Source organism: Castanea sativa, chromosome 1, assembly GCF_040712315.1.
Source record: "Castanea sativa cultivar Marrone di Chiusa Pesio chromosome 1, ASM4071231v1".
Taxonomy (NCBI): Eukaryota; Viridiplantae; Streptophyta; class Magnoliopsida; order Fagales; family Fagaceae; genus Castanea; species Castanea sativa.
In genome coordinates this window covers 74,041,917-74,055,271 of record NC_134013.1, presented here as the reverse complement: position 1 = coordinate 74,055,271, position 13,355 = coordinate 74,041,917, and the positions used below count along the sequence as shown (strand labels likewise).

At 34.6% G+C, this 13,355-nt stretch overlaps 1 protein-coding gene across 1 annotated transcript; it reads right to left on the bottom strand.

The window, feature by feature from the left end:
* Positions 1-6,298: 6,298 nt before the first annotated feature.
* Positions 6,299-13,049, bottom strand: LOC142621969 (uncharacterized). The gene is made up of 5 exons (XM_075795369.1): positions 12,373-13,049; positions 12,203-12,240; positions 8,907-9,177; positions 7,921-8,204; positions 6,299-6,888 (listed from the first exon to the last, which is right to left on the bottom strand). Exons 1-5 carry the CDS (start codon positions 12,745-12,747, stop codon positions 6,447-6,449), a joined length of 1,410 nt encoding a protein of 469 aa, XP_075651484.1. The 5' UTR covers positions 12,748-13,049; the 3' UTR covers positions 6,299-6,446.
* Between the last annotated feature and the right edge of the window lie 306 nt (positions 13,050-13,355).

Genomic DNA, 13,355 nt, shown 5'->3' with positions numbered 1-13,355 from the left:
TGCATTAATAATTTCAATATGTGTTAGATGTGACTAACATGCGTGAAATTGTAATTAACTAAATGCAACAACAAAACAACTATTGTCTATATATCTATAGGGGTTCCTAACATTTCCCTCCCCTTCAAAACACCCTTGTCCACAAGGTGTTATTGTGGTTGGCATCTTCATCAAAAGAAATCTTCCAATGGACTAATACCTTAGTACATTCTAATCACCATATTCATGCACTTCTCTTTGACAAGCGGTCTTGTGTACATGAAGGTTCCTTCTTTGTAGATCTTCAAAATTCTCTCAAATTCTCATTAGTTCTTTGGACGTTGGAATGTTCTTAAATCCTCAAGACCTCATTTGATTCTAGAACCATTAGAATTTGTTGGCACTTTTTATCTTTGATTCTTGGATCACCGACACTTGGAATGCTGATTCTTGAATCGTGGATTCTTGAGTGGGAGCCTCCATTGTTGCATTAAGAATTGGTTCTTGGTCCTCTGGCATGAAATTTGCAGACTTTTGCATCTTAAATTCTTGGGTGGTAGTCTCCATTGATGCATCAAGGATTGGTGCTCGAAATCGATCTTGTAGGGTGCATATGGATTCGGTTATTTCAAGATCGATGGCTTTGATACCACTTGTTAAGAACCCAATGGTTCCTAATAAAGATAGGTAGGAAATGCACTAAGAAATTAATTGGTTTATTCTTCAATATGAATGGAAATGTGATTACAAGTAGGTATTTATAGAACCATAAAACTATCTATTGGCCCACTTAGCCTTATTCTAATGGTTATATTATTTCTCATGTGCATTAATAATTCTAACATGTGTTAAATGTGATTAACATACTTGAAATTATAACTAACTAAATGCAATGTTACAATAATTATTATTTATATACCTATAGGGTTTCCTAACATTCTTGTCATTCCTACTGCGAAAGGTTTGTATCACACTCAATCAAATGTTAACAATGTCTTTCTTCATGGTAATTTACATGAAAAAGCTTATATTTCCTTACAAATTAGATTCATAGCAAGGGGAGCTTGTATGCAAATTGAATAAGTCTCTTTATGGCCATAAATCGATCTTGTAGGGTGCATATGGATTCGGTTATTTCAAGATCGATGGCTTTGATACCACTTGTTAAGAACCCAATGGTTCCTAATAAAGATAGGTAGGAAATGCACTAAGAAATTAATTGGTTTATTCTTCAATATGAATGGAAATGTGATTACAAGTAGGTATTTATAGAACCATAAAACTATCTATTGGCCCACTTAGCCTTATTCTAATGGTTATATTATTTCTCATGTGCATTAATAATTCTAACATGTGTTAAATGTGATTAACATACTTGAAATTATAACTAACTAAATGCAATGTTACAATAATTATTATTTATATACCTATAGGGTTTCCTAACATTCTTGTCATTCCTACTGCGAAAGGTTTGTATCACACTCAATCAAATGTTAACAATGTCTTTCTTCATGGTAATTTACATGAAAAAGCTTATATTTCCTTACAAATTAGATTCATAGCAAGGGGAGCTTGTATGCAAATTGAATAAGTCTCTTTATGGCCATAAACAAGATTTGCATTAGTGTTTCTCTAAATTTTCAAAAACGATTTTTATACATTAGAAAGTGACTTGATCCACCCTTAACTCCACTATCTAAATTATACATGAATTAACTGTAATTTACTTATCATGTTATGAAATATACTTTAAGCACCAACAATGTAATAATTCTAATTTTATTGGTAATTTATGATAAAATCTAATTTTTGTGAAATGTTATTATTTAAATGATAATTTGAAGATTATGAATATGTAATTTATTATTATGTTCTTACGACAACGCTTTTTCTAGGCATCAAGTTTAACTCACTTTTTGAGATAACTGAAAACACTTGACTTGACACTGACACTCACACACTGGAGCGTAGCAGATTTTACCCAAAATAATAATAAGCGCTAAAATAGTGGTTCTCTCGGTGTAATTCCTGAGGATGTCAAGAGTATTTTAGTAAAGAAAAACGCACCGCTTGAAAAACACGTCCCATGCAGCTCGCACCGTCATGAGCCAGAGCTGAGAGCACCCAAAAAAAAAAAAAAAAAAATCTTCGATTTATTTTTTATTTTTTTAATTTCTAAGCAAGCAGATTGAATCAATTAAATTGTTGTTTAACGTTGAACAGGGGAAGGGAACAGGAAGCTTCGGGAAGAGGAGGAACAAGACTCACACACTCTGCGTGCGGTGCGGCCGCCGTAGCTTTCATTGGCTGTGCTTCTTGTGGCTTCCCTGCTAGCCGTATCAGAAGATGTAAGACCTAAAGACCTAAGAGCTTTTTAATATTTTGCATTGAGCTCTACCTCTGCTCTCTGTGTGTGTGTGGAGTGTGTTTGTTGCAAATTCAATGCCATTTTTATTTATTTATTGTTTAGACAATTGGAGTGAGAAGGCGATCCGGAGGATGACTACTGGAACCGGTAGAATGAGGTATTTGCGTTACGTTGCTGTCTGCTTCAAGTACAACTTCAGACAAGGTAATAAAGATACTACCTAATGTAATGTACACACTTTCACTTCTCTTGTTATTTATTTATATTATATTGCACAGTACAATAGGTTCTAGTTAAATAAAAAATAAATAAAAGGACCGAAGCATCCAAACGGCAAAATGTGGACACATGAGTCCGAGTTTTTTGAAAAAGTAAAGTTTTCAAAAAGTGCCATATGAAAAAATATTTTTTGAAAAAATTGATTGTTTGATAAAAGCTGTTAAAAAGTGTTTTTTGAAAAAGTTGAGTGTTTGGCTAACACTTATAAAAATAGCAGTTTGAGAGATAAATTACCAAAAATGACAATATATATATATAAGAGTTTATTTCATACTTAAATCAACTACTTCATATACTTACTAAAAAAACTAATAAGTAATAATAATAATAATAATAATAAATATATATTATTGGTATTATTTTAATAATGTTTTGGCAATTTTTCTTTTTAGTGTCATAATTATTTATTATTACCATTAATGACTCTTATCAATATTAATTAAATCTAAATAATTTTCGTCATCACAAAGCACAAAATGTAAATGTAAAAAGATGATAAAATACACAAAACAAGTAGCATATGTGCTAAGACCTCTATTAAATTTAAACCACAGGTTCCATCATTCCCTTAAGAGTAGGAATTGCGAAGAATTCATAGAAGTCCTCTACCAGACCTATTATTCAAAGAATCAAAGGGCACCAACCTAAACAGACTCTGATTCAGCTCATTTCTCTCTGCAAAAAACCACCACTGCTTTGCTTTATAATCATACACTCAAAATTTTTGTTAGTTCCTATCATAAAGTAGTCAACATTCTTCCAACTTTAATCAACATGTTTCTCCTAGGAAGTGCTATGACCATAGTCCACAAAAACCTTTCTAATTTTTTGGTAGCGATAGATGAAATGAAATCTGTCTTTTATATTGAACTGGTGCATGGGAATGGATATTCCATAGGGTATAGTTTGAAGTCAATTTTTTTGTTTTTCCTTCTTTAAGAGCATAAAATACCCAAAATACAACCATATTCAACAGAACAGAACATCACAACCTCGAAGAACAGCACAAGCTCACACCAAGACAGATCCAAAATACAACCCATAACAAAAAAAACTAAAATACCCAAAACAAAACAAGCATATTCAACAGAACAACTATATTCAACAGAACAGAACAAAACAACCTCGAAGAACAGAACAAGCTCACACCAAGACAGACCCAAAATCCAACCCATAACAAAAACTAAAATACCCAAAACAGAACAAATTTTTCAGTACTGGAAGAACAGAACAAATTTTTTACTAATGGAAGAACATAACAAATTTTTCAGTACCCAAAACATAACAAATAAATCATTAGCAAGAACAAATTAAAGCATGCACAGATCTGAAAATTTTTCAACAAATATTTCAAAATCAACCCCAACAAATATTTTTCAACAAACATGCACAGATCCTTAAATTTTTCAACAAATTTCTCAGATCAAATTAGACATAAATTAAAATTAAAAGAAAAAATACAGAAACATGCTCGTTGAAGAAGACGAAGAAAGAAGAAGAAGAAGAAGAAGAAGAAGAAAGAAGAAGAAGAAGAAGAAAACGAAGAGAGACTTACCACGAAGAGGCTTGTAGCAGCACGAATAGCGTAGAGCAGAGAGAAGAGAGGCTGGCATGATAAGTCTTGAGAGAGGGCAGAGCAGAAAGATGAGAGATGAGAGATGAGAGGCTCTGTGAGGAATGCGTGAGAAGTTTGAGAGAAAAAAAGGGTAAAGTAAGATTTTTATTAAAGGGTAAAGTAAGGGCAATTTCGTAACATGACATGTGATTTAACGGATACATTGATGAACGCGCACCCACTTTTCTAATTTGGTCTGAAAAGACCCATAAATGTTATGCGCGTTCTGTGAAAAAATGGGAAATACAACTTTCCCTCAAAGTCAGCTTTTTAAACCCACCAAATACAAGAACAGTGTTTGCTTTTTCAAAAAGTGCGTTTTGGGGCTACAAAAGCCGAAACAAACAGGCACTATGTCACATAAAACAGGAGAGGCACGTTACTGTATTATAAATTTATAATGAACTGAACTCAATATATATAAATATATAACAAAATACAACCACATGTAGTAGCTACTAGCTATAGTCCAAGTCTATGGTATTTTTACAAAATCATTATTATCTGCATAATTATATTCTAACAAATATAATTCAATTGTTCTTTTACAGTTTTGTATTTTGGGGCTTGTCTGGTAAGTGATTAACTCATGAACTCAACTCAGCCACTATATTAACTAGTTTTATAAGTATTTATTTCTATAGTTTGGTAATATTTGCGATTTACAGAATAATTAGTTCTAAATTTGATACTTTTTCATTCGAATTTCATATAAAACAAAACAAGAACTAGTTCCAAGTTGGATTTACTGAATTGGGTCCTTCATGTGTCTAACACCCTTGGATTGATACAGTTTTCATTGTCTTATGTGCAGGCCCGAGGAAGGAGGGAGCTTCAGCCTCGTCTTAAGTTTTCAAAGGTTGTCATTTGTAAGTTGGAATTTATCGTTTTAGTTGTACTAAAGACTGAAGTCTCACTATGGTTATGATGTTTGTTTAGCAAGAGTCGCACTTTGTTTCAACATTTGTGTATTAAGATGAATGAATGAATCATGTATTTTAAATATATCGATTAGGATGTATGCATTTCTAAGCATTTGAGTGACATTGTCATTTCTTGCCAGCTTGCACAAATTGGTAACTTGATTGCAATGTCTTGGATGCAATAATCTTGCTACAATCTCTGCCTTTAGGGCCCGTTTGGATTGAGAGTGGAAGGAAATGGAGTAAAGGGGAGTAAAGTAGAATTGGATAAAAATAAGCTAATTTTGAATTAAATCTATTTTACTCTACTTTTCCTCCCTTTCCCTCAATCCAAATGGACCATTAAAGTGACTTTATTCATGAGCCTCCGTTCTGGCTTTTGATCTCGAATGTGCCACAAGAATGCCTCCACTTCGTGCTGTGCAACTTCATTTAAAAGACTTCAGTTAAAGAGCAAGGATCATTAATAACTAGATAGGGTACCTCATGCATCGGTTTTGTGCACCATCTCACAACATATGGGTTCCACACAATTATGGGGTTCACACATTGTAAGAGGAAAGATACATATACCAATGTATAAGATAATTGTTGGATTAATTAAGGGTTATAACTTATAATAGCTCCGTATTCATGGTATTCCTTCTGGGTTACATTCAAGGCAAAAATTTCAATTAGGCAATGCTTGTCTACTTAGGAGGATGCTATCCAGTTTTTCAGATACATGCAGCAGGTATCCAGGATCCTTTTTCCTACTTGGGACTTGGGAGGGTGGTGTTGGCATGTTGCTGTCACCTGGGCTCACTTCATGCGACACCCCCTGATGGCCCGGTTGAATCCACATCCTAGTTCATGCACTTCCCCTCATGGCTCTACTTAGTACTTATGCTCTACTACATACCTTCAGACAGTTGACTAACACAGTGATTCACTTCTATAATTTTCAACCCTAAATTGTATTTAGGGAAAGAAAAGGAAAAGAGAAGAGGGAGACGGCCAAAGAACATATTCCTATGATACTTTTAGCAAGAAAGCAAAAACTATTAATTCTAGCCATATCCAGTTAGAAGTAACCAAATGTTATGCAAAGATAAGACACATTGAACTAGTGTAAAGGCTGATGTACTACCACAATGATGTCCAATAAAACTTCGTCAATCAAAAATCATACTTAATATTTGGATTGACCAAGTGATTTACTATCTATTAATCAGGCAAGTTTAAAATATTTACACGAGCTTATAAAGAATGTCTAGTAGTAAATGTATATGAGTTACAATTATCACATCACCTGTGCATTATCAACATATTGAATAACTTCAGATACAAGTTGCGAGATCCAGTTAACTACATTGCCGAAAAAGAGCTCCCAAAACCAAAGATCTATTGCCAGCACTGAGGAAAAGATGAGCAGTGCCAATGTCTGGTAGCGATTTAGTGGCCAACCTGAAACTTTGGCCAGAGTCTTAAGAAATGGAAGGGAATTGCTATTTAGAATCCGATTCCTTATAGACCAAGCTGTTATCCACTGCACTCGGTTAGGGACTAGATCAAACTCCTCTCGTAATCTTCTCCCTAAGTCCGGCATGTGGCCACCCCCATACAGTATGGCAATCCTATTATTGCCTTCATCCATTGCTCTTCTAAGTGCCTCTAACGCAGCTCTGTTCCTCTCACCAATAATAACAGATCCCTCCTCTACGTCTGCTGTCACCTGTGTGAACCTTCACAACGCCATGCACACACACACACCCAAATAAATAAACCTGTTGCATCAGATACAACACCTAAAAACTATACCTAAGTTTTACCATTATCTAAATAAAGATGCAACTAGATGATCCACCCCAATTCTCTGCCAAAGGGCACCAGGTGGAGCTGCCTTTTCTTTACAAATCTAAGGGTGTGTTCGTTTGGGGTGAAAATAGAGAGAGGAAAATATAGTGGAAAATGTTGTTTTCTACTGTTCGATTGGAGAAGGAAAATAGGAAGGAGAGAAAACTCGGGAGAAAGTTTTCTCTCCCGGGCCTACATTTTTTATCCTCCCAAATTAGAAGGAAAATCTGGAGAGAAAAGTGTTTTCAGAGCACTTTTACACAAATGCCCCCCCACCTACCCTCATTCATGACCTATGACCCTCTCTTCTCTTTTTTTTTTCTTTTTTTTTTTTTCAACGTGACATGACCACTTTCCTCTATTGTTTCTCTCTTTTATATGTACACTATTATAATTTTTATATTATAATAATAATAATTTATATATATGATGTGGTAAATTTTATATTATTTAATGAGTACAAATAAATCTATTTCTTACATATTATGTAATAAGGGTATAATAATCAATTTATATAAATTACATTTTCCATCCTTCCCTTTTTCTCTCCAACCAAACAAAAGAGTTTTCTATCCTCCCACTTTTCCACCTCTCCAACCAAACACACAAAAGGGAAAACTAAATATTTTCCATCCTCTCACAATTCCACTCCTCTAACTGAACGGACCCTAAAAGTGAAACACTTGGAAATTGATGTCATATACTTTCTCGGTTTCTCACTGGATTCCCAAGATAGTTAAATTATAGTTATGTGAATTACAAGACAAAGAACTAGGTAATAATACAAAACTCTAAAAGTAAAATATCAGTTGAGCATTATATCAAACAATAACTAGCAATGCCTGAATCAAGTGAAATTAAAATGTAGAAGGAAATATAGAGAAAATAAAGAAAGAAGCTGGTAAATACTTGGTACTTACTCAGATGTTAGTCTCTTTGCCAAGAAGACCTTCATTGCAGCACCAAGATCAAGCCTAGACAAGGCTTCCAGTTCTGGATATTCTGATGCCTGGCTTCTTGTATCACAAACACTTCCAATAATGAGAAGGCCAACAAGTGGCATGGGAAGCACACGTGAAGCCCATAGAAGCTTGGATCTCCAAGGATCAAGGTCTTCTGGAATTGAAGGGGGCTGCACCATGGCTTTTGTTGATCGAAGAGTCATATCTCTCGCAAAAGTAAAAAAACTTTCACCTTTTTCAATCTGAAAAGAAATGATAGGATGGCATTAGATGTAGAGGTCACAAATTATTAAGAAATATGGTGGACTTTCAACTTTGAACCACAGGAAGAAAAAACACACACACATACACAGAGTACTATATTATTATATACAAATATATAGAAAGCCATCACTACAAGTTATAGGGCAAGCACAACAGCAGGGATGCATCCAGGCAGCTACCAAGACTTTGAAAGAGAAGAAAAGCTTTTACTGAAAGAAAAAAACAGTGTGACATGTAGTTGGGGATAAATCCATGTCCGTACTTGAAAAGAGCACCACCCACCTAGTAATAAATCATCTCTAGACCACCTAGCCCACTTGTAAAATTTCACTGAAGAATGGAATAAATTAACTCAAAGCATATGTAAATTTCCTTTTTTATATAGATAAGTTATATATGCATCTAGTGAATTTTGAACCCATTACCTCACCCTCCACCCATTTTTATAGGAGAAGGTCCGATTTGAACTAGAGCCCAACAGCAAGAAAATGTCAATCACTTAAATGACCTCCATAATAATATTACTTTTTTTTATTGGTAGTTACATATGTATTCCCAGTGAATATTGAACCCACAACCAACTTGCTCTTACAAGAGGCGGTACCATTTGAACTATAGTTCATTGGCTAATATTACTAATTGACATGACCAGTTTAAGCAGAGGAGATAAAAGAACAGACCTGAAGTAATTTGAAGGTCTCATAGTCAAGATCTGCATGGTACCAATTCTCAGCCTCGTAATCTAGACAGTCTAATTGGAAATCAAGCATAAGAACTCGAGCCATCTGTCGCTGGATGCATCCCAGGATGTTAAAACCTCGTGAGCGTGAGCCTTTAAGTCTTTTTGTAGCAGTGGCGTTTCTTCTATTTTCTAAACTCTCTCTGCTAGCCACCATTTCATAGAGGACACAATCATATGGTTCAAGTTCCCTCTGGAGGGTTGCAAAATATCTGCACATATGGATCAGAATCATTCAAATTGATATTATTATGAAAAATATATTTCAGTAAGAAAAAAGGTCAACAAAACGGCAAGTAATTACTATTCAAGGGAGTGAGTCATAAAAAAAACTCAGAAAAGGGCTTGAACATAAAGTCAAGAATATATCATCTTCCCCTAAATCACCTTCCTATAAATTTAATACTCATTAAGCTCAAAATTTTAGCCATAAGGCTATACAGTGGAACATCAAGTGATAAGTAAAGAAAACAAGGTAAAATAATTAGTAGCCTCAAAATTTTAATTGCCAACCAAAGAGAACACTCTCAACTCACAAGTCAATTCAGCATGAAACAAAGGCACTAAACCCAAACAAATGAAACTCCAATTCTAATTTCTAAGCTTAACTTGAGGGAGGAATCAAATGTCCTAATTTAGAAACCCCACCATCCCATTTCCACGTCTCTTCTCATGAGAAAGTATCATAAGTCAAAGTTCTACAAGCAAATGAGCACACAGGAATTCAGCACTTAACACATTGTTTTGGCTACTTGTTCCATCTCTCCATGCCACAATGTTAAAGAAAAATGATCCAGATTTAGTATGTTTTTATACTCAAATGTGGATTTTATAACTAAACAACAACAACTACAAAACCTTAGTCCTAACACTTTTAGGATGAGCTAGGATCCTCAACAAATTAATAGGGTCAACCACAAGTATTCTTCTCCACCATTTTATCCCATCTAAAATCATACTCTCAGTCACCTACCTTAATTAACATACCTTTTTTACTACTTTTACTAATGTTATTTTAGGTCTTCTTCTACCTCTTTTCGTTTCCTCAACTTAAATCAAATTATTCTTCCTCATTGGTGCATTAGCTCTCCTTTGCACATAACCAAATCACCTCAAGCGACTATTCCTCTTTCTTTTTTTTTCTTCTTTTTTTTTTATTTTTTTTTTTTTTATTTTTTTTATTTTTATGAACAGAAGCCATCCATAGATGTAAACAAAATTCTTCATTTCCTATCCTATCTTTCCTTATTTTTCCACTTATCCATCTTCAAATTCTCATTTCAAGTACACATATTTTATGAACATGTTGCTTTTTAATAGCCCAACATTCAATATCATATAGCATAGCACAATTGAACAAAAAAAGAAACAAAGACACTACTTTGAACATAATCACCTTTCACATATTCCAAATACCACTAAATAACTTAATCAACCAGTGCAAAAATGTTGCCATCCCTTCTCATACTTACATCTTGTACTATCAAGATGTCGCCCTTTATCAATCCATATGAGTGCCATGGTACCTCATTTACCTTTGCTCTCTCAAACATAGATGTCCGAAGAGTCTCCACAATGCAGATTTTCCTTGTAGTCTAACTCTTCATAGATATCCTTCAACCTCACTCTCTAACTGTCCACTTCGCTAATCTAATTTTTAGGCTTGAAAAGTTGATACAACTACTCAATCCCCGTACATATTGTAATTGTTTAATTTACCCTATGCAACATAATAAACCAAGTTTACATCTAATGCCTACCAATTTTGATGTAGAGCTTATTTCATAAAAGGTCTTCACAACCACCAAAAAAAAAAAAGAAGCAATTTCCACTATATATACATATATACCCAATGCACAAAGCTCCCACTTTTGTGGGACCTAAAAGAAGTCATGGTAGGCAACCTTACCCCTAATATTTTTTGGAGAGGCTGATTCCTAGACTTAATCTGCAACTTGTCGCTTTTGGTGGAAGGCACTTTCAAATAATAAAAGTTTCGTCCTATCCTTCCTCCTCATTAGACTATGTTAGGACCCTTAATGTGTTGGAAAATCCCGTGCCAAGTGTGCATGTAATTCAAATTTCAATTTTACATTGTACTAATGTATTATTGTGGGTTTTAATTTGTAATGGGTTTGTGAGGCCAAATGCTGGAAATTGAAGTTGGAAGCTACTGAATTTCATTCGACCGAAATTCAATGTGGCAAGTAAATTAAGAGAGGAAATCAGAAGTTTGAATTTCAGTTTGACAGCTAGTTCGCCCCTCACTCACATCGCTCTCGATTGTAAGAAAATCACAAAACTTGAGAGAATTCAGTAACAAATTGCTCTGCTATTCCAGCTGCCTCACTATACATCTCTCTTTTCCAACAAAATTCAACACTCAATCCCATATTGAAGGGCTAGAGAGAACCCAAGAGCCCTAGAACTACAACCCTTTGCATCTCTCTACCTTCTCCCTCTCCAATTGTCAATTGCTATCAGAGGAGATTAAATCCATCACACACAAAGTAACCTTTAGAGTCTTGAGTGTTTGCTGGTGCTAGGAATTATTTGATAACAATCCCAAATCTCCAAGAGGCCTTGGAGTGACCAAGGAGACCTGATCTTGCGGATGGCAGATCAACTTGCAGATCTGGTGATAATCAAGAAGAAAGAATTCAAAGAATCGGTTGCTAACAAGAGCTAGAGTCTCAAGTACATAGCCATTACTTAGCTTTAAGGATTTTGTAAGTGATATGTGCTGCAACTATTCATGATTAGCAGATCTTTTGGTGCTATAGGTCCTGGAGAGTTTTTTTTTTTTTTTTTCACTTGGTTCTTGGGTTTTTCCTCTCCTTAAACACTTCAGTGTTCTTGTGGGTGCTTGATTGTTGATTGGGATTTTGTTTTTGTTTATCTATCCACGCATATGTAAATTGTTTAATTACATTAACAATTGGGCTTAAATTCTAGTATTAGCTTAAAATTACATAAACCGTAAAACAAGGGTCTAAACGTGTCACTCTCAGACTACATGTTTCAGATTAAATCATCCTATCTTTATAAGAATTCACCGGGTTCTTATGTCACCAACACCCTAATTTTTTTCCACTTTTGTTTCCAAATATCCTATACTTATCTCATAATACCGACACATACAACCAATAGCATACATTACCAACAAATACAAATGAAGCTACAAACAAAAACTTTAGAACAATAGTAACTGGAACTCTATAAAACAAATAGACATACTCTTTATCCGCAATGTGAATCGTCGAAACCAAATCAACCTAGACCACCAAAAGAACAAGAATCTCAGAGTCAAAACAACAACCCAGATAAGAAACAGACACACCCACTTGAAGTGAATTTTTTTTTTTTTTTTTAGAGAAAAAAAAAAAGCCATCTTGAATTTTATGTACCTGAAGAAAAGGGTACAAAAGGGACCAAGGAAACTTCTTTCTGTAGCTGACCACAGCAGTCTGTAACTCCGCAGTGCCTCCTCCATCAACACCACCATCACCCTTCTTGAACCTCATGAAGTCTGCAATTGAATTGTTCTGCAAAAACTGCTCTGCAGACCCATCTTCAATAAGCTGTGTCAACGAAGCTCTGGGGATTGCCAAATTGAGAGGTTTGGGGAAGCCAAGGCTGCGTTTGAAGGAGTTGAAGGATCTGGGTCTGGGTCTGGGTCTGGGTCTGGGTTTAGTGGATATGGAAGTGGAAGCTGTATCGGTGTTGGAATTCGATAGAAATGAAGATGTGGAAGAGAGTATTGACAAAGAGCCTGAGACCATACTTCTCTCTCTGCAGATAGAGAGAGAGAGAGTGTGTGTGTGTGTGTGTTTTGTGATGTTTGGATAACTAGAAAATGAAGGATTTTCCAGCGAGACTCTGGTTCTGGTTATTGCGGTTATTACAGTTTGGGTACCATACAATAATACTTTTATACTTGTTTTTTGTTTTTTTTTTTTTTTTTTTGAGAAACTGATATAATTAATAATTATACTTGTATGGTCTTTTTTCTTTGGGGCTTGGAATTTTTCATTATAAATATATTGTTGAAAAAGTTCTGGCTTGCACGCAAAATTCGCAAGGCTTTGAAGTATGAACTTTGAACGTTTGATTTTCAATTATTGGGACAACAAGGACTTGACTCTATGCTTTTTGCACTACATCAAAGATTCAATGTTGTCATGTAGATCTCAGCAAAAAAAAAAAATGTTGTCACGTAGATGTTTATTTGTTTTTTCTATTAAACAAAACAATGTGTCTGAATTTTATTTCATTAATGAATTATTAATTTTATCAATTTTTTTAATAATTAAAGCTTTGAAGACTGCTTTCTTCTCAAAAAAAAAAAAAAAGTTTTGAAGACTATTTATTATTATCCTTGCTACCACTT